Source organism: Pelophylax lessonae (genome assembly GCF_965119305.1).
Source record: "Pelophylax lessonae genome assembly, chromosome: 2".
NCBI classification, from domain to species: Eukaryota; Metazoa; Chordata; class Amphibia; order Anura; family Ranidae; genus Pelophylax; species Pelophylax lessonae.
The window spans coordinates 429,010,066-429,035,988 of NC_138769.1; the positions used below are offsets into that span (position 1 = coordinate 429,010,066).

The window sequence follows — 25,923 nt, forward strand, 5'->3', positions numbered from 1 at the left end:
CAACCATAAGGACAAATAGCAAGTGACTTCCGAAACGACTCTCTAGCTGCCAGGTACACCCTGAACCACATCCAGGGAATGCAAGGCAACTTCCTTAGGATGCTTAGGCTTGGGACACAGGGAAGGCAACACAATATCTTCATTCAGATGAAAATCGGAGACGACCTTTGGAAGGGATGGACATGGCCGAAGACCCACCTTATCCCTGTGAACCACTAGGTAAGGTGAACGACAAGACAGCGCAGCCGCCAAAAAAGGCCACCTTCTGGGACAACGTGACCAGGGTAATCTCCCAATATTTTCAAAGGGAGGTTTCTGGAGAACTGACAAATACCAAGTTGAGGTCCCACAGCACAGTGGAGACCGCAACAGGGGGGGGGGGGGGTGAAGAAAACAAATGTCTCACTCCCTGGAGAAAGGTACGCACCAAGAAAATTGTGGCCAACGGACGTTGAAAGAAAATCGCCAAGGCCTGACCTTTGATGGTACCCAAGGCCCGATGCTGCTCAACCCCTCGCTGAAGGAAGGCCAAGATCACAGTCACAGAAAGAGTGAGGGTGAACACGCAGAGATTCACACCGCACAATGTATGTCTTCTAAGTACAATGGAAATCTTCCTAGAAGTAGATTTTCTAGCTTTAAAAAAGCGTAGGAATCACCAATTCAGACAACCCTTTATCCTTCAGCATCTGGCTTTCAACAGCCAAGCGGTCAAAGCCAGCCACTGTAAAGCAGGATGGAAGATCAGTCCTTGGGACAGCAGATCTTCACTGAGAGGAAGTCTCCAAGGAGCATACCAGATCTGCGTAAAAAGACCAGCGAGGCCAGTCTGGAGCCAGTAGGATGAACGGAAATCCCTTCCGCCTCGATCCTGTGCAGAAGTCTCAGCAGAAGCTTGAGAGGAGGAAAGGTGTTATGTCAGACGATACGGACTCCAGGGAGCCACTAAAACATCTGTGGCGTCGGCTAGAGGATCCTGAGACCGTACCACAAACCTCTGTACTTTTCTGTTGGGGCGAAAGGCCAACAGATCCACCTCGGGAGTCCCACACCGGAGACACAACTGATGGAACACCTCTGGATTAAGTGACCATTCTCCTTGGTCTAATGTCTGCTGACTGAGATGGTCCGCCTGAAAATTTGCCACTCCTGGAACGTACACAGTAGGGAGGGCTGGAACGAACCATTCTGCCCACCTTAGACTTCCCGAGCCGCCAGAGCACTTCTTGTGCCTCCTTGGTGATTGACCTAGGCCAAGGCCGTGGAAGTGTTCGATCGGATCCATATCGGACACCCCTGGAGACGCCTTGTCCAATGGTCCAGACAAAGTCTGATCATTCGGAGCTTCAGTACGTTGATCGGTAGCCTGGACTCTTCCAGAGTCCAGATCCCCTGAGCACACACTGTACCGAGAACGCCTCCCTACCCAGATAGGCTGGTAACAACCGTCCAGTACAGGGGAAGAAATTACTTTCCCAGAAGAAGTGCCGGAGAACGAAGCCATCAAACCAGGGTTCCCCTCATGTTACAGCTAAGATCAGATCGTCCAGAGACAGATATTCTGGTGAAGTGGAACAAGGATCCTCATTTTGCAGAGATCTCGTATGGAACTGTGCAAACGGGACCACATCGAATGTAGACACCATCAGGCCCAGCACCCGTATGCAAGCCCGCAGAGATGACCGTCTGCTTGACAACAGAAGCCGATATGCCTCCTGCAAATTGTGAAGTTTTTCCAGAGGAAGGAACACTCTGGCTGAGGTAGAGTACAAAGTCAGACCCAGATAGTCCAGGCTCATGGATGGGACCAGGGCTGACTTCTGAAGATTCAGAACCCAACCAAACTCCCTCAGCATTTGCAGAGTAAGCTCTAGGTTGGTCAACAGAGCAGTCGAAGACTCTGCTGGCAAAAGCAGATCGTCCAGGTACCCCAGTATCGCGATCCCCCGCTGACACAGTAAGGTTAGAAGTAATGTTTTGTGAAGACCGAAGGAGCGGAAGCGAGACCAAAGGGTAACGTCACAAATTGATAATGCTCCTCGCCCATGGCAAAGAGGAAGCACTGATGGGTGGCACATATGGGGATGTGAAGGTAGGCGTCCTTGATGTCAATGGAGGCTAGAAAATCCCCAATGTAGGGACACCACCAACGTGCGAATGGATTCCATTCGGAAATTCTATATCCGCACAAAACTTTTTAGCGTCTTGAAGTCCCCAATTGGATGCACCTTGCCCTCCTTCCCGGGAACCGCAAACAGGTGGAAGAAGAAACCTTGAAAATGTTCCAACGTCAGAACCGGAACAATCACCCCCTGAATTAATATGTCTTGTACTGCCCCATGGAGATCCTTTAAGCAATCTGGGGATAAGTCCAGGTTGTAAGGGAAGAACCTTTCCAGGGGATATGATCAAAACTATCTTGTAGCTGGAGCGAATGACTTTGTGGACCCACTTGTCCTGGATTCGGAAAACAGCACAGACATCCCCCCACCCCCGATACGGATGAGGGCGCACCTTCATGCGGAGGATTTTTTATCCGCACTCGGTTTTCCCAACCAAGACTTCTTGGAAATCCAGTGAAGGCCCTGAAAGGTTTAGATCCTTTGTCGTCTTGAGACCCTGAGGGATGAAAAAGCCGCTTGTGAGCCAAAAAGGAAGGTCCCAGTCTGCGACAGGACTCCTTACTCTTGGAAGCCACGCTATACAGCGTCCACAGCGTGTACTGACAACAAGGGAAAGGAGTCCTGAGCAATCGGCCTGTTTGGTGTGGAACTAAAGGACCATTTCCAGCGATTCCTTAGCCCTATGCTTGGAGTAATTTACATGTGCAAAAGATCTGCTTAAATGTGAGTGTGATATGAGTTATCTTATGAATAAAATGTTTTATTTGAAATGTTATCACACTATTGGAGGCTTTCTATTCCATCTTTCCATCCATCCACTATATGAGGGGTAGTGCATTAGGTCATCTGGCACGGAAGATCTACTACTAATATCGATATGCTGTATAAGCCTGTTCCATGAAAGTGGGGAGGCATCTTTTTCTGGTGAGTCAGAAATTCAGCTATATTATTCCTGGCACATTGGTGGTGGCAAGCAAGGGTGTTCCCTGTAAATCCTCACTTTTCAATACCCTTTTTTGGATGAAAGTTTATCCTCCTACTCCATGCATTGCACGTTTTATGGACTTTTGATGGACTCGTATGAATTTTATTTTATGCATTTATTTCATGCATTCATTTACCTGTAAAGTTCATATACTTTCTCTATTAATTTATTTGTAAAAGTTCATTTGAACCGATTGTATTATTGGGAAGGGGTTACCACCATCCCTGCGCTGCTGAAATTTAAAGTCAGAAAAGACTACATGTGTTTTTTGATTAATTTCATTTCTTTACATAGCGCCATTTCATGTGCGGCTAGAGGACCAGAAGAATCATCTTTACTATCCGAGCATGCAGGGAGCTTGGACGCAGACCCTGAAGGATAACTTTGGCCCGCGGCGGCCGAATCAGACTCTGGATCTGAGGAGAAAGAAGAAGCAGGTGAAGCTCATTTGCCCAGGACCAAATCTACTTTGGACACCAAGGACTCTAGGACCGCCATCAGTGCACATAGTTGTTAGGCCTTGGAGGGCCCCGCAGCCTCAGAGGGGGTCAGGTGGTGAAACATGCTCTATGGATTCCATGAATAAAGAGGGGAACCCACAAAAAGAAGTGAAACAATGCAAAAGGGACACCCCACTGCGCTGTGGCACTAAAAGACTCAGAACAAAGCACTACCGCTGCAATAGTAGAAGAGGGAGAAGGAAAGAAAGCCCCACAAGGTACTCACCACACCGGTCAGGTACTCACAGCCCGAACTATCTTTACACCATGCAGCGATCAAGAAGAGTAACATCGCTGTATTAGCATAGAGCCGAAACGCTGAATCACCACCCATCTGACTCCAAAAACATGAGTGCCTCCTTTTGCAATGGGAAACCATAGAAAAATGGCCGCCAAGGCTACACAAACATGGCCACCGATCTGTAGCACAAGGCTACAAGAAAAAGGCTCCTGGGGGGGGGGACCCCGGAGGACAACGACCCCAATAGGAAGGGTGGCGCTTGCAGGCGCCCTCACTAGGCCCACCCCCCTACAGAGGAAGGATTGTTTGGTCGCCAACGGCACGCTCCCACCCCATGTAATCTGAAAAAGTATGTCCGTCCTATCGGGCGGGGGGGGGGGGCGGGGTGGGAGAAGTGGGCAGATGAGGGGCACAGTGAGGGACCACTGAGACGTGGGGGGGGGTGGACACAAACTGGGAGGGAGGGGAGCCCGGGGGACCGACCATCCCAGGGAGGGGCCCACGCCCACCCCAAAACTCGCCAGGGGTAGAGGGGGGGGGGGGGGGAGGGGACAGCTACTTGCCAAACCAGGAACAGGGTGGGCACCGCTCCGGATAGGACACCGCTCCATCGTAATGTGGGTGCTGTCAGCCAGGAGACAACACTGCGACTCAGGCCGAAGCCAATTCGTATGCACCCTCACAAGACGTTTAACTTGCAGGCCAGCCCCTGCCCAGTGGGAACCCTAAGGATCAAAATTATCCAGTGCGTCGCCAAGTCTGGCACTAGGTTGTCGATTCTAACGGGAACAAAATAATGAAAAGGAGGAAAAAAAATCAATTTAAAAAGAAAAACTGCCAGGACAAGAGATCCCAGCAAGGAACTAGGTCCTTACTCCTAACTAGGCAGAAAAATTCAAGTTAGACTTACCGGTAACTTGTTTTCCAATAGTCTTTCAGGACAGCACCTTAGAGAGATGGCTCCTCCCTCTCCTCATCAGGAAACACCCCATCCACCAGATTTTAAAAGGAGGCTTCTCCCACCATTCATCAGTTTGTAGAAGAGTACCTCCGGCCCATGCTGGAACACATAAACAGATATGGTTAATCACAGCAATACATTTTATACAATAGGGCGGGATCCTCCTGCTGTCCTGAAAGACTATTGGAAAACAAGTTACCGGTAAGTCTAACTTGAATTTTCCCTAAAACGTCTTTCAGGACAGCACTTTAGAGAGGATTATCGAGACTTACTCAATTTAGGGAGGGACCACAGCTTGCAGGACCTTTCTGCCAAAAGCCTGATCTTCAGCTGCCAAAAGGTCCAACCTATAGTGTCTTGCGAATGTAAAGTAGCTTGACCACGTAGCCGCTTTGCAGATCTGATCTGGAGTGGCACCAGCTTTCTCTGCCCATGTAGTGGCTAACGCTCTAGTAGAGTGAGCTCTGATCCCCTGTGGGGGAGACAATTTCATTTGGGAGTAAGCCTCTGAAATAGCGGATCTGAGCCATCTGGCTATTGATCCTTTTGATGCCTGGCGACCTTTTTTGTTGCCAGAGAAAAGAACAAAAAGAGAGTTTGATGATCTAAACTCTTTAGTAACCTCCAAGTAGTGTATAAGAACCCTTCTTACATCTAGGTAGTGAAAGCCTTCTTCCTTATCTCCTGATGGATTAGGGCAGAAGGTAGGTAACACAATTTCTTGTGAGCGGTTTCTCGTTGAAGCTACTTTTGGGAGAAACCCTGGATCTGTCTTGAGAATTATCCTGTCTGGATATATGGACAAGAAAGGTTCGATAGCTGATAAAGCATGTAATTCACTGATTCTTCTTGCTGATGTTATTGCCACCAAGAAGACCGTCTTGAGGGTAAGGTTTTTTAGTGTAACCGTTTCTAGTGGTTCAAAAGGTTCCTTTGTGAAGGCCTGAAGGACCACCGACAAGTCCCATTTGGGGAAGCTTCTGACAGGCACTGGTCTGGAGCGGGTAAGGGCCCTGAAAAATCTGATGATTAAAGATTCTGAAGAAATGGGCCTTTCCAAGAATACCCCTAGGGCTGTAACTTGTACCTTGAGGGTACTCACTGCCAAACCTTTTCCTGCGCCCTCCTGTAGGAACTCCAAAATTGAAGTAGTGCTGTTCAATTTTTGATCTTTCGATTCACACCAGGTATTATATGTCTTCCAAACTTTTGCATATATATTCCTTGTGACTTTTTTCCTACTGGAAAGTAGAGTAGCAATTAATGCGTCTGAAAATCCTTTCCTTTTCAGCAGTTGCTCCTCATACCAGGCGGTGAGCTTTAGCTTTTCCACTTCTGGATGATAGACTGGACCTTGAAGCAGTAGGTCTTGACGAAGAGGGAGCTGAAAAGCAGGTTTGACTGACAGTTGAAGGACAGTCGAAAACCAAACCCTTTTGGGCCAATAGGGTGTGATCAGGATCACTGAGGCTCTTTCCATTTGGATTTTTCTCAATACCAACGGAATGAGCTGGAAGGGGGGGAAGGCATACCCCAACCTGAACCTCCAGGGATGTGCCAGGGAATCTACTCCCAGAGAGTTGTCGCTTCTGTGGAGTGAGAAGTAAAGTGGAAGTTTTGCGTTTTCTTTCGTTGCAAACAGATCCACCTCTGGCTTTCCCCAAGTCTTGGTTATCAACATGAAGACTTCTGGGTTCAAGCTCCATTCTGCTTCTCGGATCTTCTGCCTGCTTAAATAATCCGCCACACTGTTTAGTGTACCTTTTAGGTGGATTGCTGACAAGGAAAGTAACTGCCTTTCCGCCCATTGCAGAATTTCCGTTGCCAAAAGCTGTAGGGTTTTGCTTCTTGTGCCCCCTTGCTTGTTTAGATATGCCACTGTAGTGGCGTTGTCTGAAAGGACTTGAACATGAGTCCCCTGAAAATTTTGAGAGAAGGCAGTTAGGGCTAGGCCGACTGCCTTTAATTCCTTCCAATTTGAGGATTTTCTTGTCTCGGTCTGAGACCAAACCCCCTGTGCCAGGTTTTGGTTCCAGTGGGCTCCCCACCCCCACCTGCTGGCATCCGTTGTTAACCTCTGGTCTGCCGGGAAGGACCAGGCCAAACCCTGAGACAAGGTTGTCCGATTTCTCCACCACCAAAGGGACCTCTTGACCTTGGTGGGGATTTTTACCTTTAAGTCCAAAGTCTCTGGATTGTGATCCCAGATTCTGAGGAGGAAATATTGGAGTGGTCGAAAATGCAGCCTTGCCCATTGGACAGCTGGAATTGATGCAGTCAGGTTTCCAAGGACTGACATGATCTCTCTGATCGACCACCACTGATTTGTTTGTAGCCTTGCTACCAAATTCTGTATTTTGACCTGTTTGTCTTCTGGTAGGAAGATTCTTTGTTCCACAGAGCATAACTGAAACCCACAGAGCATAACTGAAACCCTAGGAACTGAACCCGCTGAGCCGGTGTGAGATTCGATTTCTTGATGTTCACTATCCATCCCAGAGCTTCTAGATGACCTCTTGCCTTGTGCAGGTCCTCTTGAAGTTTTTCCTTTGACGGGGCAAAGAAAAGCAGGTCGTCCAGGTAAGGCACCACAGAGATTCCCTGAAGGCGGAGGGGAGCTAGACACTCTGCCATTACCTTCGTAAAAATACGAGGGGAGGATGATAGCCCGAAAGGGAGTGCTTTGAATTGGATATGGAGCATTTCCTTTCCCAGATTTACTGCCAACCTTAGGAATCTCTGTGAGTGAGGGGCAATAGGGATATGTAGGTAAGCATCCCTTAAGTCGATTGATGCCATGAAGCATCCTTTTGTTAACAGGGTTCTGACTGTAAGAATTGAGTCCATTCGAAACTTTTTGTACAGAACTGACCTGTTTAATGGTTTCAGATTCAGTATAAGACGAAAATCCCCCGATGGTTTCTTTATCAAAAATATGTGGGAATAGAATCCCTGATGTTGTTCCTCCACTGGAACTGGACAGACAACTCCCTGTCGCCTCAGGTCCTTTAACAGGTCCATCATAGCCAAGGCTTTTTCTGCATCTCTTGGGAGGTTTGTGACAAAGAACCTTTCGGGTGGCGTCTCTGAAAACTCTATGTTGTAGCCTTGGGACAGCATACCCAGAATGTAATGATTTTCTGTTATGGCTGCCCAATAGGGGAGGAATTCCCTCAATCTTCCTCCCACCGGCAATGTCTTGTCATTGTGTTTTGTTGGTTGACACAGGAGGATGGAAGAGAACACCTCCTTTCCCTTTGGGTTTTTGTGTCGACCAGTTTCTTCTCTTCTCCTGGGGTCTGCTATTTTGCTGAGCTTTTTGAGGTCGAAAAAGCTTCTTTGCTGCCTGTTTCTTCTTCACAGGAAAAGACTTCTTTTTGTCTGCTGTTCTATCTAGAACAGAGTCTAGCCCAGGCCCGAATAGTAGATCCCCTTGAAAAGGAAGTCCACATAGCTTATTTTTAGAAGCTGTATCTCCAGGCCATGTCTTTAACCAAAGAGCCCTTCTGGCTGAGTTGGATAAAGCTGCAGATCTTGCGGTCATCTTCACTGACTCTGCTGAAGCGTCAGAAATGAAGGCTATGGCCGTGGAGAGCGTGGAAAAGGAATCCAAAATTTCCTGTTTAGGTGAGTCTGCTGTGATGTGTGCTTTTAGCTGGCTAAGCCAGTATTCCTGGACACACAGGTTACTGCCATGGCAGGTTTCAGACTCCCCATGATGGATTGCCAGGATCTCTTAAGTTGCTGGTCCATCTTCTTATCCATGGGATCCCTCAGTATTCCCATGTCTTCAAATGCTAGGTCTGTTGACCTAGAAACCTGGGAGAAGGCTGCATCAATCTTTGGCATCTTATTCCAGGGAGCTCCTGGGTCCTCATCAAAAGGAAATCGCCTTTTAAAGGCTTTAGGGAAGAAGGTTTTCTTTTCCGGATCAGTCCACTCATGTTTTATTGCATCTGAGATGGTCTGATGTACTGGGAAGATACGGCCCTTAGGCTCTTCCAAGCCTGCATACATTTTGTCATGTAGGGACAGTTCCTTCTTTTCTTCCTCTAGACCCAGGGTGATATAAACTGCCCTCAGGAGACCATCCACTTGCTCTAAGGATAGTTTGTATTTAGTGGGCCTGCTTTGTGCCCCTCCCTCCTCTTCTTCCTCTGAATCCTCCTTGGAATGTGAGGGGGAATTATCTCCTTGGGTGGAAGGAACCCCTTCTGTCCCCACCGAAGGAAGCAATTGTGAACCCTGAGAGGACAGTGAGGCTGATGGCTGACTCAGGGCAGGGTCCTGTAGGGATGACCGAAAAGATTGGATGGTAGCATCCAATTCCTTCCTCACAGATGCGACTAAATCGCCACAAACTGCAGATGCTTCTTCCTTTACTAGTGCATCAATACATCCCTGGCAAAGTGTCTTTTTCCAACTTTCCGACAACTTTGCTTTGCATGAAGGACACTTTCTCTTGAAAACAGTTTCAGAGCTTTTAGCCTGGAAGACATGAATGGGAAAACATACACATGCTTCTTAAAAGTCAGCCTGATTCTCAGGGCCACCAAAGGTGCACAGAAAGACATTTAAAGGGAAGTCCCATGTGCCCTGACAGGCCCCCAGCCACCGGGGGGATAGTAAAAGGGATGGAGAGAGACCCCACAGTAAGATAGGCCATATCAAGATACCCCTTACCTGGGCCTTACTGGTGCCTGTGCCTGTCCCACTCGCTGAAGAAGCTTCCATCGCTTGGCAGCGGTATCACCCGTGGCTTCGGTACCGGTTCCGGAGACCAAAGCGCACCTGCACTGGACCGGATCCGGAATAAGGCACCAGCTTGCTCCTCCCTTCTTCCTCTGCGTCCGGCGGAAATGACGCCACACGCCCCCTGCAGAACGCTGCCCTTTCCGGAACCTCACTTCCGGTCCGGACGAGCGTCACTCGATCCGGAGAAATGGCGGCAAATTTGAAAAAAAAAAAAAAAAAAAGGCGGCGGAAGCCTAAGAAAAATCGTTCCGCTCCTCCAAGATGCCTTCCCAGGGCTGTGCTCTGCGGGGTCCTGACTCAGCCTAGAGCACTGAAGAGGAAGAAGGAGCCCATGCACTGCAGTCGGTCGCGTGAATGGGAGAAGCAACCGTCTCCAAAAAAAGGGTAGGTGGACGTAGGAAGCCCGGTCTCTCAGGATAGCACCTTAAGAGCCCAGCTCCCCACAGAGGTGTTCCTCGGCCGGAGGAAACACAAAAACTGATGAATGGTGGGAGAAGCCTCCTTTTAAAATCTGGTGGATGGGGTGTTTCCTGATGAGAAGAGGGAGGAGCCATCTCTCTAAGGTGCTGTCCTGAAAGACGTTTTAGGGAAAAAACTGAATACTACCTATAGCAGAGAGTATACCCCCCAGGGACTGCCCCATAGGCATACTCAAGCTTTTCTCTGCCTAGTGTCCTACTCCTGTAGGGGACAGTATAACCCTGCTGTCATGAAGATTTAGAGCTATGTCCATCAATGAACGAAAGAGAAATTACATTTTGCATTTGTCTTATTGGATTGTGTATATATATATAAAAATAAAATAAATAAATAGGTTGCAGAAGACAGCCTTACCAATTGTACTTAAAAACATTTATCAAGATTGGTTATCCCTCTAATGTACATTTTCTTTTTGCTGTATCCATTTTGTTCACCCCAAAATTCTTTTCTCTTGAACCTTACTAAACTCAATAAAAAACAGTTAAGCCACACTTAATACAGCGAGGTATCTTTTAGCACTCAAACTGGAAAATAAAACAACTCCACCATCTTCGGCTGCCCTATATGCTAGAATTAAAGATGTTGAGGTTATGGAAGAATTACAGCTAGGCTTCGTGAAAACTTAGAGGCCCATCACAAAACATGGGAACTATGGCATCCTCAAGAAGATCCACCCTGACTGAGCCCCTTTTAGTCTTACTTCCATCCCTGCCAGCAGGTCGATGTTAGAGATGTGGAAAAATGCGGCATCCCTCTTTCTCCAGGTTTTCATTTTATTTCTTACTGCACCAAGTCCTTTTTTCTTTTTCCTCTACAGCCATTAGTTTTGCTTCCTGTTTTTTTTTTTTTTTTTTCCCCTAGAACACAGGATACCTTGTTTTTAGGCTCTCAGATTCCATTGTTCGGAGTGATTTATATATTTTCTGACCCTTATATGCTAGCACACTTTAAACTGCTGTGATAAGACTACCTATTTAAAGACGGCAACACTAGAGGTCATTCAATCAGCTTTGTGGCTGATCTAGGTTTGTGTTACTTTTTTCTATTAATGGGACTCATCTACCCTTTTTCTAATAATGCGACTCATCTACCCTTGTTACTTTTTGCTCGTGTGCCTGCCTGGAACACAAAAGGAGAGCTATGTACACTGTATGTAACCTTTTTTTGTTAGAAAACGTTTGCCCTCTCAAGGACAGTTTGTAAATTAAGTTTGGCACCTGGCTACTCCCATGACACTGCAAAATACATTTACATACAAGCTCAGCCAATATAGAAATGTATATGACCTAAACAATTTAACAGAAGAAAAACAGGTGACTCGTGAAAAAAAAAAAAAAAAATCAACGTGTGTGTGTGCATAATAAAGTCATACCTGTATCTGGGAAGCATGGAGATCCATGGTGATAATGTGATCAGCTCCAGCTACAGACAGCATATTTGCAACTAGCTTGGCAGATATAGGAGCCCGACTCTGTTTAAATAAAAAAGTACTGTATTACCAATGAGACATGAAAAGAAAAAAAAAAAAAAAAAAATGAACAAACTAAGCAGAGGAATTTTACAGACATTTAAAAACACCTTCAAAAGCAAGATAAAAAAGGGGGCTATTGACATGGTGCTCATTATCAGAAACAGGTTTAGGCTCCATTAACACTAGCATTTTAAGAAGCTAAAAAAAACCGCGAGAAAAAAAAAAAAAAAGCTGGATGAAAAAATGCTAATAACGTTTTTTGTGCCGACTTGCGGTAGCGTTTCAGTAGTTTTTAGGAGCATTTGTATTTTAAGGGTTAGGAGCATTTTCGTAGCATTTAGCGTTTTTTCTCTGCCAGGAAAACACACCCAAAAACTCTAACTAGTGCCCTACTCCTGTATGGGGCAGCATAACCCAATGGTTAAGAAGAATATGGAGCAGCGTCTGTCAATAAATGATTTTTTTTTTTCCTGCTCCTAAATGCTCAAGCATGAAAAATACCTCTAGCATAAACCAATAGACATGGACACATAGAACTCCATTTACCTTCTATAAGCAGAAACAAATGCTCACAATAGCATCTAGGAGCTTAAAAAAACACTTGTATGCAAGGAGCCTTAGCCCTGTCATTGCTTGCTTACAGACTTGTAGCCTTAACACATAAATGTCAAGTGTTGTGCACAAGCTAAAGCCTGGTACACACGATAAGTCTTTTTTCGTTCAGCCAAAAAACAGATCAGCTAACAAGGTCTCTGTACTAACTATTCAACGTTGGTACAGTAATCTCCCTGCTGTGCTACTGTGTTCTGACAGGGAGACTGCCCCTCTGCCAGAAAACACTGGTCAGTGCTCACTGCCACTTGCTGAGAAAGTGTCGTCTAAAGCCCCGTACACACGCACCGATTGTTGGCCGTAAATTCTCGGCCAACGTCCGATCGGCCGATTGTCGGCTTGTTAGTATGATGCTTCCGACAACGGACAGAAATGTGATGACAAAAATGTGATGATCAAGACTGGGCATGCTCAGAGAAGAAAAAACACACGAAAAGTAGACCAGAACATGACATCACTTCTGAAGTTGGTTGTTGTTGGCCGACAAAATTCGTGTGCAGTCTAGAGCACATTTCAACCAACACAACACCACTCTGTGGACAAAAGACGGCCGATCGGACGGCCAACAATTGGTGCGTGTGTACGGGGCTTTAGACACAAACTAGTAGCTAAATATTAAAAAGGTTCTGTCGGAATTGGTAAAGTAAGCCCCAAAACCACAAAAGCACCCCAATGCAGAACCAAGCAGCTTCTATGTTCTGCTTCTACTTTTGCCTGAATGTTTAAGGAGCTTGTGTTAAACAGACCATAGGGAGCTGCAGACCGGTGGAGCACGTAAAATCCATAGCTGTGCAGTAAACCAGCATGAAGCAACTCCTGCACAGGAGTTTCCTGTAATGCAGGCCAGTCAATGCTGTTCTCTCCCCTTCTGTAGGGTGACTGGTTTGGGACCAACACCCTCCTGTAGTATTCTGCAGGTAACCTGTAATGGGAGATCTGCTAAGTTCCAAGGAATTCTGTGAATGGACCGGATGGCCTTTGTTGATCATCCACCCCTCCCCTTGTCCAAATACAGTTACAGAATGCATTGCACTCTAAATAGAATACAAGATGTTTTATCAATAGGTGAGAGGGAGCAAGGGAGAGAGCATGCAAATCTTACTCCTGCACTGTAGGAAATGGTAAATCACAGCAGCAGACCAAAAAAAAAAAAAAGCTGACAGTAAATCTGTCATGAAGACAAGAATTTAGCACCTCCAGCAGCCCTCTGGATGTAGTATATACTGCATTCGGGATAAATAAGCTGGAACAATTACAACATTTTTTTTTTCCCTGGAGTTTGTCTTAAGAAAATGCATATATAGAATACACAGTCACTGCTGTAGAAATGCACTCATACATACTGCCATCTTGTGGTGACTAATAGAACCATGCTAGTTTTTAAAAGCATATCTAATTCCTAATGCATTTTAAACAATATTTATAGAAAGGGGGTAAACAAGTAAGGAATTTCAACAAGTGCATATAATGGCATGCCATGCAATTAAAATGAAAAAAAACTGAATGAAAAAAAAGGTTGTTCTAAAACAAATAAGTGAAATGTTTGTCACAGTTTGTCTAGCACCAATGCAAGCATGTGTCACAAATATCTTACACAGAGCCACAGATAACAATTCTGTGAAATTCTGAACAAAGTACAGACACAGATGTAACCGCCAGTTTATGTATGCAGCAGTACATGGCTTGCTCTGCTTTTGCTGGGATGACCAGCTTATATGCAACTGATGCAGAAGTGATCTAAATGGGAACATGAAAATTAAAGTTCCAGCCAAGGTTCTTTGGGATTTGGATAAGAATCAAGACAGTGCTCTCTATTTTAACTATTACAATCTTTCAACTTTTCAATATTTACAATGGCACCTGACAGTTGGTGGGACATATTAAAAACAGCAAGAGAACAGGTTGTCCCTGAAATGGATGTGTTGAAAGCAGAATTTTTTCGCCAGTGTACGGATTTGAGCAGCTTTGACAAGGGCCAAACTGTAATGGCGAGACCCATGACCACAGCACCAAAAGCACCTACAATGGGCATATGACCATCAGAACTGGACCACAGAGCAAAGGAGGTGTCTGCTCTGATGAATCATGTTTTCTTTTACATTATGTGGATGTCCCTTTCCTGGGAAAGAGATGGCACCAGGATGCATTAATGGAAAAGGGGAAGTCATTGGAGGCAGTGTGATGCTTTGGGCAATGTTCTGTGGCAAACCTTGGATCCTGACAATGATGTGGATGTTGCTTTGACACATACCACCTACCTAAAACATTGCTGCTAACCAAGTACACCCTTGCATGGAAACCGTATTCCCTGATGGCAATGACTTCTATTAGCAGTATAATGCACCATCCCACATTGAAAACATGGTTCAAGAATGAAGAATGATGTAAGGGATACAAGTTTGAGGTGAATTAGTCTCCAAATTCTCCAGATTTCAATCCATTGAGCATCTATGGAATGTGCTGGAAAAAGTCTGATCCATTTTATGCCCCACCTCACAACTTACAGGACTTTAAGTGTTTCTAAGCCCAGAACCCTGCATTCACTATATCTGGTCTTGCACAGTACACAGAACATGGAGATGCACTTCTTTTAGTAAATATAAACTGCTAAATACCTTTTCTCATGAGCAGTATATAGCAGTCTTGTGAGTTCTAACAGTGCCTGGCCGCACACTGGTTAACCACTTAAAGCGGTTGTAAACTCAAAAAAAAAAAAAATAAAAAAAAAAAAACCTGCAAGACAAAGGCATAATGAGCTAGTATGCATCGCATAATGAGCTAGTATGCATCGCATACTAGCCCATTATGTGTAACTTACCTTAAAACGAAGCCCCGACACGGACCCCCGGACATCGCTGCGGGCGCTGCCATGGTCCCTCGACGTCTCTTCCGGGTTCGGCCGGAAGAGACGGCTCCGGCGCGATGATTGGCCGGAGCCGCGATGACGTCACTCCCGCGCATGCGCGCGGGAGTGATTTTTCCGGCAAGCTCCTGGCAACTTAATTGAAGGTCCCCCGGACCTTCAGAGCGCATGCGCCGCTCGCGCGAGCGGCTGCATGCACTGTAAATATCTCCTAAACCGTGCCGGTTTAGGAGATATTATTTGTACCTACAGGTAAGCCTTATTATAGGCTTACCTGTAGGTAAAAGTTTCAAAAAGCTGGATACTACCGCTTTAAGCCCCGGAAGATTTTACCCCCTTACTGACCAGGGTTTTTTTTACGATTTTTTACTGCGTGACTTTAACGGACAATTGCGCGGTCGTGCGACACTGTACCTAAACGAATTTCACGTCCTTTTTTTCCCCCACAAACAGAGCTTTCTTTTGGTGGTATTTGATCACCTGTGCGATTTTTTGATCATGCGCTATAAACAAATAAAGAGCGTAAATTTTGCAAAAAACAATATTTTTCTTTTTTTTTTTATATATAAAATTCCCCCCCAAAAAAATGTAAAAATCAAAATGTTTTAACATTTTCGGCCAATTTGTTTTATGCTACATGTTTGGTAAAAAAAAAATAATAAAAAAAAAAAATCACAAAAAGCGTATTTTGATTGGTTTGCGCAAAAGTTATCACGTTTACTAAGGGAAAGATTGTAATTTTTGGTGTTTTTTTTTTTAACGAGTAATGGCGGCGATCTGTGATTTTTTTTGCGGTACTGCGACATTACGGCGGACAGATCGGACCCTTGACTGACATTTTTGACACTTTTGGGGGTACCAGTGACATTACTGCAGTAATCAGTGCTATACATATGCACTGTTACTGTAAAAATGACACTGGCAGGGAAGGGGTTAACTGTATTGGAGAGGGAGGGGTTAAGTGTGTCCTAGGGGCGTGTTTCTAACTGTAGTGGGACATGTCTCCTATTGTAGAACCGTCTGATCTCCATTTTTACACAGGGGAGAATGACAGGCGGCTTGTTTACATAAGCCGTCCGCCTTTCTCCCGCTCTACCGACGATCGTAGTGTGATCGGCGGACATCGGGTCCGCCGGTCACACGCCCCCACTCCTCTGAACGAGCCTCAGCGGGCGCGCAGTCGCCCGCTATTGGCTCAAAACCCGGTGACAGGCTAGCGACGTAGACCTACATCACTCTGCCTGGCCAGGGCTGACTACCGCAGTAAATATACTGTGAGCAGTCGGCAACCGGTTAAAGATTGTAGGTAGAGTCTTCATTCTGACTCCATTATGGATCTGCATGACCCCTGACTGTATGGACAGAGTAGATTGGTCCTGTGCTGATCACATGCACCCTCCCCAAAAAAAAAAAAAAAAAAAACAAAAACATCAAACTGAGCATGTGCAGAGTGCCTCCTAGGGCTCTGTTCTATCAGGTGATGGTTGGGGACAGTAAAATGGAAGGATCAGAGAAGACAGGTTAATCCTGCACCTGTGTAAAAAGGCAGTTTGATCCAATTAGGTTCCACAATGAGTACAACAAGCATGCGGATTTTACGGTTGGGTTTTTAGTAACACTTTAATAAAGTCATTTAAATTACTTCGGAAATTTACTAGCACAAAATGACCTTTTTATCCAGCACATAACATGCACTAACACTGCTCCACATCTGTCAACAAGGAGCAATATCACAGTAGGTCTCTGTCATGGCATTTACGTGCACTGCTGATTATTCTTGCATTCCATTTCTGGAGACAGAGAAAGCAGCTTTACTCATTGACTGGTTAAAATCATAGGTTGTTTTTTGAAGAGCCTGTGCAAAGAAAAAATACTCTTTGCATTTTCATAAAACTACATAAAGATGTTAAAAATAAACCATTTTTTTTAGCATTTTAAACTAAATGTAATTTATATATTTTATTTTAATTCTGAACTTTGGTATGCCATAGTATGGGTCAAGCTTGCTAAAACCCATCCACATCCAGCACCATTAGAATAAGGATTTTCAGTTTCTCTTTATGTTAGGTTTCTTGAATACTGCTACCTTAAAAAAAAAAAAAAAAAAAGAAGAAGATAGGACTTGAACAGGTTAAAGGTTTATACATTTTTAAATGAATTGTATTATTTACAAATTATTCAATACAGGGTTTACCCATGATACTCAATGCACTGAGCATTAAAAATTTTCTAAGGCAAGCACTTCAGAAGTGATTTTCAGACTGCTTGAGAAACTTTGTGCATCTTCAAAGTCAGGCAAGGAGCAGGATAAGTCAGTGTTCAGCCTGTTCAGCTTGCGCTACTAAGTTTTGTAAACAGGATTTTCAGCAAGAATAGACAGGGATAAACTGGTATACCACAACCCTAGACTGAGTAATAAGCCACCAGAATAAAATAAGGATTAACAAATACCATAAATTTTAGTACCTAATGGTGCCTAAGGCCCTGAGAGAACTACTCTGCAGGAAACAAGAAACTTGGCCTAACTGCTAAGAAAATGCATAATATTCAGGGCTGAACAAAGGAAGTTCTCTGGAGAACCTTTCTCAAAGGGCATGGATCAGCCACAGCCGGGGAGCCTAATCCTAGGTCCCGCAAATATTCTCCAGCCTTCATAGAGGTTCCTTTAGCAGGGATCCAGAGACCTACAGTCTCTAAATTCCTGCTACAGGAACCCCTATGATGAGCACCCGATGTGTTAACATATCCTTTTGGTACAGAGAGATACGGGCTGAGGCGAGCTAGATGCCAATGTAATGGCCTTAAGGTAGATCGTGCAGTTGAGAGTGGTGCTACTTGTAGAGACCAGGCTACTAGTCCTACCAAAGGGAGGATTTTCCCACACCTCCTTGGAGGTGTGAACAATGTAGTACCTAGGTTATGCACCGGGTAGTTTAATCCAGGTAGTGGACAAAGCAGGGTTCCCTGAAAAAAAGAGGAATCTGTTTTGGGGAGAAAAACTGCAGCCCAAGGTATGGATCACACAGCCCAAGTGTCTTGCTTAGAGCCCAGTCCCTTGAAATAGAAAGGAGGGCTGAGCAGGACCAGGAGCCAAAGAAAGGGTTTCCCCAATGCCCTGTATATACCTGACACAAACTAAACAAGGACCATCCAGATGCACAATCAGCACCCCACATGTGCCACATGTAGAGGTAGAGGAAACCCCTTCATGCAAAAGACCCAATGATTTTTGGGTGAAAGAATCCAAGCCTGAAAATATCTATTGCCGAAGTAGATGAAGGGTGCGATTCCTCAGACCCCCCCTCCGCAGACCACCTGTGTTGAGACAGAAGCATATTCTGGCCACTAATGGCATTGCTAACAGCCTCAAGAGCAGGGCTGAAAAAACAACATTGTTCAAAAGTTTAAAGGGTAACTCCACTTTAGTGGGGGAAAAAATAGCAAATAAAGAAAAAAACAATATAGCTGTTGTAGTTTCTGAAATTGCAATGCAATATGGCTACCTGGAGCAGTTAGGTATACAGAATGTGTACTGACCACACCCCAGAAACAATTTCCTCTCCGTGTGATTGGCTTACTCATTTTCCCAGAAGTCTGCTTAACCACTTAAGCCCCGGAGGATTTGGCTGCTAAACGACCAGAGGGCATTTTGCGATTCGGCACTGCGTGACTTTAACGGACAATTGCGCGGTCGTGCGACGCTGTACCGAAACGAATTTGGCGTCCTTTTTTTCCCACAAACAGAGCTTTCTTTTGGTGGTATTTGATCACCTGTGCAATTTTTTGATCACGCGCTATAAACAAAAAAAGAGCGTAAATTTTGCAAAAATAGCAATATTTTTCCCTTTTTTTTATATGAAATTCCCCCCAAAAAAATGTAAAAATCAAAATTTTTTAATATTTTCGGCCAATTTGTTTTATGCTACCTATGTTTGGTAAAAAAAAAAATCGCAAAAAGCGTATTTTGATTGGTTTGCGCAAAAGTTATTGCGTTTACTAACAAAGGGAAAGATTTTTGTCATTTTTGTTGTTTTTTTTTAACGCGTAATGGCGGCGATCTGCGATTTTTTTTGCGGTACTGCGACATTGCGGCGGACAGATCGGACCCTTGACTGACATTTTTGACACTTTTGGGGTTACCAGTGACATTTCTACAGTAATCAGTGCTATACATATGCACTGTTACTGTAAAAATGCACTGGTAGTGAAGGGGTTAACTTTATTTGAGAGGGAGGGGCTGTGTGTGTCCCTAGGGGCGTGATTCTAACTGTGATTGGCTGTGGCTTCAACTGTATGCAGAGTGATCAATGGATCTACATAGTAGATCCATGTGATCAGCTCTCATACAGAGAGGAGAATGACAGGCAGCTTGTTTACACAAGCTGCCTGACTATCTCCCTCTCCCCCGCCGATCGCAGAGTGGCCGGCGGCGATCGGGTCCGCCGGTCACGCGCGCGGGGGGGTCCGTGACCACGCGGGAGCGGGAGCGCGCCTCCGGCGGCGCGCGCTCGCTCCCTAAACCCTCACAGGCGAGCGACGTAGACCTACGTCACTTTGCCTGTGAGGGGCTGACCGCCGCCGTAGATAGTCGTGCGGCGGTCGGCAAGTGGTTAAGATTAAAGTCAAATTTCAGGCATCCCCTGCAATAAAGATTTCATTTTTGGTGAGATACTCCCAATAGGAGCATATCTAATGGGATTCAGGCCCAGCAGATTGCCTCAGAGCCCTGCAGCTGCCACAGCTGATAGATAATTATGAAACCACTCCCATTTGACCCACTCCGCTCAGACGACAAACAGTGATTTCTTCAAAATACCAAAAAGGTAGGAATCTGTGAAAAGGTTTATTAAAACTCTTGTAATGTACATAGATCACCTAGAGGGGAATGTTTTTTTTTTTTTTCCCCAGCAAAAGTGGAGTTACGCTTTAAACAAAGCAGATACTTCTTAGAGCATCAGCTTCCCAACAATGCAGTCAGAGCGCTCTGCACATCTGTACTAACATGAGTCCAATGTGAGAAAACATTTTGACGTTTGTAACAAGCCACCATAACTCCAGACATTTGCTTCATCCACTCTATTAAAACAGGACCAGTATCAGAAATGCCCCTTTTTTTGAAGAAACCACCCAGACACTGTTGACGATGAAGTCAACGTCAAATTGGGACAGCGGCAAGACCAATCAATTCAAACTGCGATTTAAGCAGGGATTCTAGACGCCAGTCGGTGGAATTCTAAAAAGGTGAGCACCCTCTCAACCAATCCAGTGGTATTCTTTGTCAAAGGGGCGGGGGGGGGGTGTCAATGGCGTATGCCAAAGACGAAAAAGCCCAGACACTCTCGTGGGGCCCAGCACTCTTGCTTGCATTCTGCATAGAGAAATGCCTTAACCGGTTGCCGACCGCCGCACGACTATATACTGCGGCGGTCAGCCCCGGCCAGGCAGAGTGACGTATCGGTACGTCACTCGCCTGTCACTGACTTGCGAGCCTATCACGGGCGGGCGCGCGCCCGCCGCGGCTCGTTCACAGGCAAGTCAGTGCGTGTGACCGGCGGACTCGATGTCCGCCAGTCACACTGCGATCGCTCCTGTGAAGGGAGAAAGACAGAGCAGCTTGTGTAAACAAGCTGCCTGTCAGTTCTCCCTGTGTAAAAGTGAAGATCTGTCCGTTCTACTATGTAGAACGGTTGATCTTTGCTTTTACACCAATAGGAATGTCCCTACACAGTTAGAATCACGCCCCTAGGACACACTTAACCCCTCCCTGTCCAATAAAGTTAACCCCTTCCCTGCCAGTGTCATTTTTGCAGTAACAGTGCATATGTATAGCACTGATTACTGCAGTAATGTCACTGGTAACCCCAAAAAATGTCAAAAATGTCAGTCAAGGGTCCGATCTGTCCGCCGCAATGTCGCAGTACCAAAAAAAACACCAAAAATGACAAAAATCTTTCCCTTTGTTAGTAAACGCGATAACTTTTGGGCAAACCAATCAAAATACGCTTTTTGCGATTTTTTTTACCAAACATAGGTAGCATAAAACAAATTAGCCGAAAGATGTTAAAAAATTTTGATTTTTACTTTTTTTTTTGGGGAATTTCATATAAAAAAAAATGTGAAAAATAGTTATTTTTGCAAAATTTACGCTCTTTTTTTGTTTATAGCGCGTGATCAAAAAATCGCACAGGTGATCAAATACCACCAAAAGAAAGCTCTGTTTGTGGGAAAAAAAGGACGTCAAATTGGTTTAGGTACAGCGTCGCACGACCGCGCAATTGTCCGTTAAAGTCACGCAGTAAAAAATCGCAAAAAAACCCCTGGTCCTTTAGCAGCCAAATCCTCCGGGGCTTAAGTGGTTAAAGTGTCATTATACCCAAATCATCAAAAACTGTTAAATACATGCCATATCACATTGTGTTCATACTCGCTCATTCATTAGAGCATTTGTTTTTTTGTAGATTGAACAGCAGGATCAACCAGGGTTTTTGCACTGTTCCTCCCTCCTTGTCTGTGTCCCCGCTGCAGCCTGGGGTTGGGTAGACTAGCTGCATCAATAAGGTCTAAAGTGTAAATCTGAGCTAAGGGTCTCTTCAGAATCTTAATTTTAGTCAGAAACAAAACCGCTCAGCTTCTGAGCAGGATTCAAAGACCTGACTTTCACCAACCACGTTAAGGCAGTGCATGCCCTTGAAGGACCAATGTCCCTAGAACAGTCCCTCGCACAATTTCAATACAGGCATACCCAGCTTTATGTACCCTCACTTTACGTACAGTCGCGAGTATGGACACATTGGCGTCTATGGGAAATCTTGGTCAGCTTGACATGGCACTGCTCCGGAACCATAAGTGACAGGGACATCAAACTTGGGAAGCACCGAGAGGGGACCCAGGACTAGAACATATCTAATTGGGGGTTGGCCAGCTTGCCTTGGTAATCTTCCTCATCAGTCTCGGTTCCCCTAATGTTCTCCTCAAGTTTGGTGTCCCTGTCACGTATGGTTCAGGAGCAGTGCCATGTCAAGCTGACCAAGATTTCCCAAAGAGTTAGTGTATTTACAAGCATTGAGAAGTGAAAAAAAGTATTGCTACACTTTAAGTACATTTTTGTTTTACATACATGCTCTGGTCCATTGTGTACTTAAAAGTTGGGTATGCCTATATTGAGGTTTACATGGTAGTCGGTTTGCCTATCAGTATGCATCTCTGCTCAACTCAACATAAAACTGCAAAATCAACAGCCACAAGCTTGTGTTATTTTTAGATGTGATAACCAGTTTGGTAGTTTGACAGTTTAGTAACTGTCCCAGTATGGGATAAACATATTAACTTCATACATAGCCATCTGTATTGTAATACAATTTTTTAAAATGAAAACGTTTTTTTTTTTTCTTTCCCCACAAACCCTTTTTATACAAAAACAAATTTTTCCTTTTGACCTTCCCTAATCATAAACACCATAAACTGATAAACATACAGAAATGGAAGGAATATGAAAAGACATTCCTATGAAAGAACAGTGCACATGATATCACTATATGTAAATATTGACATATGCGTGCCACGTGACACCTTGGACTCTGTGAGAATAACATGTACTTTGGCTGCAGACCTGCTCTCGTTACAATTTTCATAGCAAGCCTAGAACTGTAAACTGCCAAATGATTGTGCGCGTTTGCTTTTCAGAGTATGTAAAAAGAAAATTACACAATTCTCCAAGTTTGGGAAGTAAACTGGCAGCAATTTCTCTCCCACTAGCTAAAAGTTTATAAACATAATAGTAAGAGTATAGTTTACTCTTGAAGGAAAGACCTTGGGATTAGTTATCTTGTTTCCTTAAACAGCATCAATTCACATTGTAAAATATTTGATTTTTAAGTAAGCAGGTATAAATGGCTTTTGGTTCCTGAAGCAGAGTGCTTTGAAACTTTTATAAATTAATAGGATAAATATGGTATAATAAAAAAAATACGTACAATGTTGCTGTCAAAATCTGTTTCATTTGTTTTAAATTGCATTTGTTTTTGTATTTTGGAGTGGTGGGGCATTAGGACTACGGATGATCGAACGGTTCGGGTCCACCATCGGTTCGGCCCGAACATTGGGTGTTCGAGGTTCGGCCGAATTTAGAACTTTTTGCCCAAAATGTTTGGAATTCGGCAACCAGAACCGACCAAAATGCAATGCTTCAGGAAATGGGCTTTAAAAGCCAGTGATTGGACCAGAACCATTAGCAAAAGCCAATTGAGGGGGCAGGAGAATGCTAGGAATGTGATTGGAGTGACTAGGGGGTCCCTAGACCAATCATTAGTGAATACGCCCCCCAGTATACAAGATCGCCCCCACCAAATTCCTAGCATTCTTGTACGGGACATGGAAGAGAGTGGAATGCTGTTCTAATGTGTTACAAAGTGTCATTTAGCTATTTTTAATGTGAGGAAAGGGATATCTAGTGTAGTTAGAGTGCTCCTTTACACTTAAGTTAGCTTCAAAAATTTAGTTTCTGTAGGGAAAGTGTTAAGTGTAAGGGGACCGTAGTGTAGTGTAGGGTTAACTGACAGTGACTGCTATGGAAGGGTGACCGCTATAGAGAAATGATCATTTCTCTGAGTTGCTTCGGGACAGGAATATGGCTTCTCACCAGCCAAGCATTTTTTATGCTGCAGGGGCTGCCACTGCCAGTGCTTTTTTGGAGGACATGTTTGATGTCAGACATGACATCTGAACACGTGTATAGGGGGTATTATATATACACATACATACACACACACACACACACATATATATACATATACACACACACACACATATAGGTCTGTATATATACCCCTAGACATATATAGGTGTGATAGTAGCAGAAATATATGCTTGCGCTAATGAAATCATTTACAGTAATATATTTCTGCTACTATCACACCTATATATGGCTAGGTGTCTATATACATATAATTGTGTGTATATATATACACCACTATACACAAGTTCAGATGTTTTGCCTGCCTCAAAAGAACCCCAAAAAATGCCCAAAAAAACACTAGCGTCAAAAAAAAAAAAAAATGCCCAGGTGTGTTTTTGCTGGCATTTTTGGGGGGTTTTTGGAGGCAGGCAAAACATCTGAACTTGTGCACAGTACCACTATACACAAGTTCAGATGTTTTTCCTGACTGCAAAGAACCCAAAAAAATGCCTTCTATTAAACCGGCAAGGTGTGAAAACCGAGAAGAGAAGCCAACCCCCTGAGCTGAAAGTGTTCGAATACAAACAATCTTTTTTTTTTATGGTTCTGGACATGCTACAGAGCTGAAACTTCACATGTACACTTTTTAGACCCCCCAGATACTAAATCCAAAGTCAAAATCAAAAAATCTCTTTTTTTTTTTCAATAATTGGCTTTATCAAAAATGAAATATAACTTTTTTTGTGTGATTAATAGTTAATGGGGCATGACCCAGAACCCTAGGGACTTTTTAGGGGCATTTATTGGGTTTTAGGGCTTAAAAATTGTGTTTTTTGATTACCGAAGTTCGGGTCCCATTGATTTCAATGGGGTTCTGAAATCCGGGCCGAACTTTCGGGAAGTTCAGATGTTCTGGCCGAACCGAACTTTTCAAAAGTTCGATCATCCCTAATTAGGACCTCTATCAGGTTTCTACTGTGAATCCACTGAGGAGTCTCACTATTTGTTCTGGTGACCTTTGTCATCAGGACTGAAAATAATGAAAAAACGGGTTGAATGTGAAATAGAAGGGAAATCTACCAAAGGGGTACTTGTTCCAGTAACAAGTGTTAAAGAGAGTATTAGCTTACTTAGAAGAGATTTCCTCTTGCTTCCTGTTGCATTTGAGAAAGGAAGCAAGAGTGGCTACCTAATGGGACACAAAAGTTTTAGCTACAGATATACACTTTATACTTACAGCAGTCTACCTTTTTTTTTTTTTTTTTTTTTTTTATTTAGTGCAAGTGTAACTCTAAAAGCCCCAGTTCACATTGTCACACCACATTTGATCGCACAGGAAATTTCACTGCATTTCTGTGCAAATTACATGCGATTCTGTGCAGTGCAACCTGAGCCATTTATTTTGAATGGCTCAAATTACACTGCATCTGCATGAAAAAGATGCAGGCAGCTTTTGTTGGATCACACTTGAGCCAAACTGCATTTGTGTTCATACCTCTGATCCGGTTTAGGCCAACACACTGCGTTTTGTGAGCTGCTTTTAATGGACACCCACAGAAGATTGCATAAATACAGTTTGATTACTATACGGTGTGGGAAATGCACAGAATTCACTGTGTTTCCCACATTGCATCAGCATGAACCTTTACTTTCAATTCTCCACTGTTCTGTTTGCCAGCAAAACAAAGAAAGAAGACCCCCAGGGGTCAGATTACCCTACTAAGAGCTCTCATATGAAAAATTGGATTTTTGCACTTACCATAAAATCCATTTCTCGGAGTTTGACGGACACAGCGCTCCATAAAAAGGCAAGGGAATCTCCCAAACAGTCTCAAATGGGAGGTACCTGGAGAGCCGCAAGAACTAAAATTTAAATCCCTTGGTGGCAAAAGAGATCGTACAGGTGGAGCCACATGTTTAACCCCCTGAATAAAAAAAAAAAAAAAAAAAAAAAAAAAAGGTACAAACTAAAGAGAGCATGGCTAGGGGTCGCTGAAAGAAGATTGCCAGGGCAGACACCTGGCCCTTGATGGTACTCAAGTCCAACTTCTGATCAACGCCCTGTTGAAAAAAGGTTAAGATCTGAGCCACAGAAAATGATCGCAGATGAAGGCCAATTGGCTCACACCAAGAAATGTACGCTTTTCACGTATGATGGTATATCTTGCTGGAAGACTACTTCCTTGACTTCACCATAGTAGAGATCACTGATCCTGACAGACCGCTATCCCTCAGTACCTGGCTTTCAATAGCTAAAC

General features: G+C 44.3%; 1 protein-coding gene across 1 annotated transcript in view; it reads right to left on the reverse strand.

Moving 5' to 3' along the window:
* PRPS2 (phosphoribosyl pyrophosphate synthetase 2) overlaps nt 1-25,923 on the reverse strand; it is a 153,614-nt gene that overhangs the window by 49,676 nt on the left and 78,015 nt on the right. Inside the window, exon 3 of the mRNA XM_082246862.1 lies at nt 11,418-11,516. Coding sequence (XP_082102988.1) covers nt 11,418-11,516 — 99 coding nt within the window. The remainder of the gene's footprint in view (nt 1-11,417; nt 11,517-25,923) is intronic.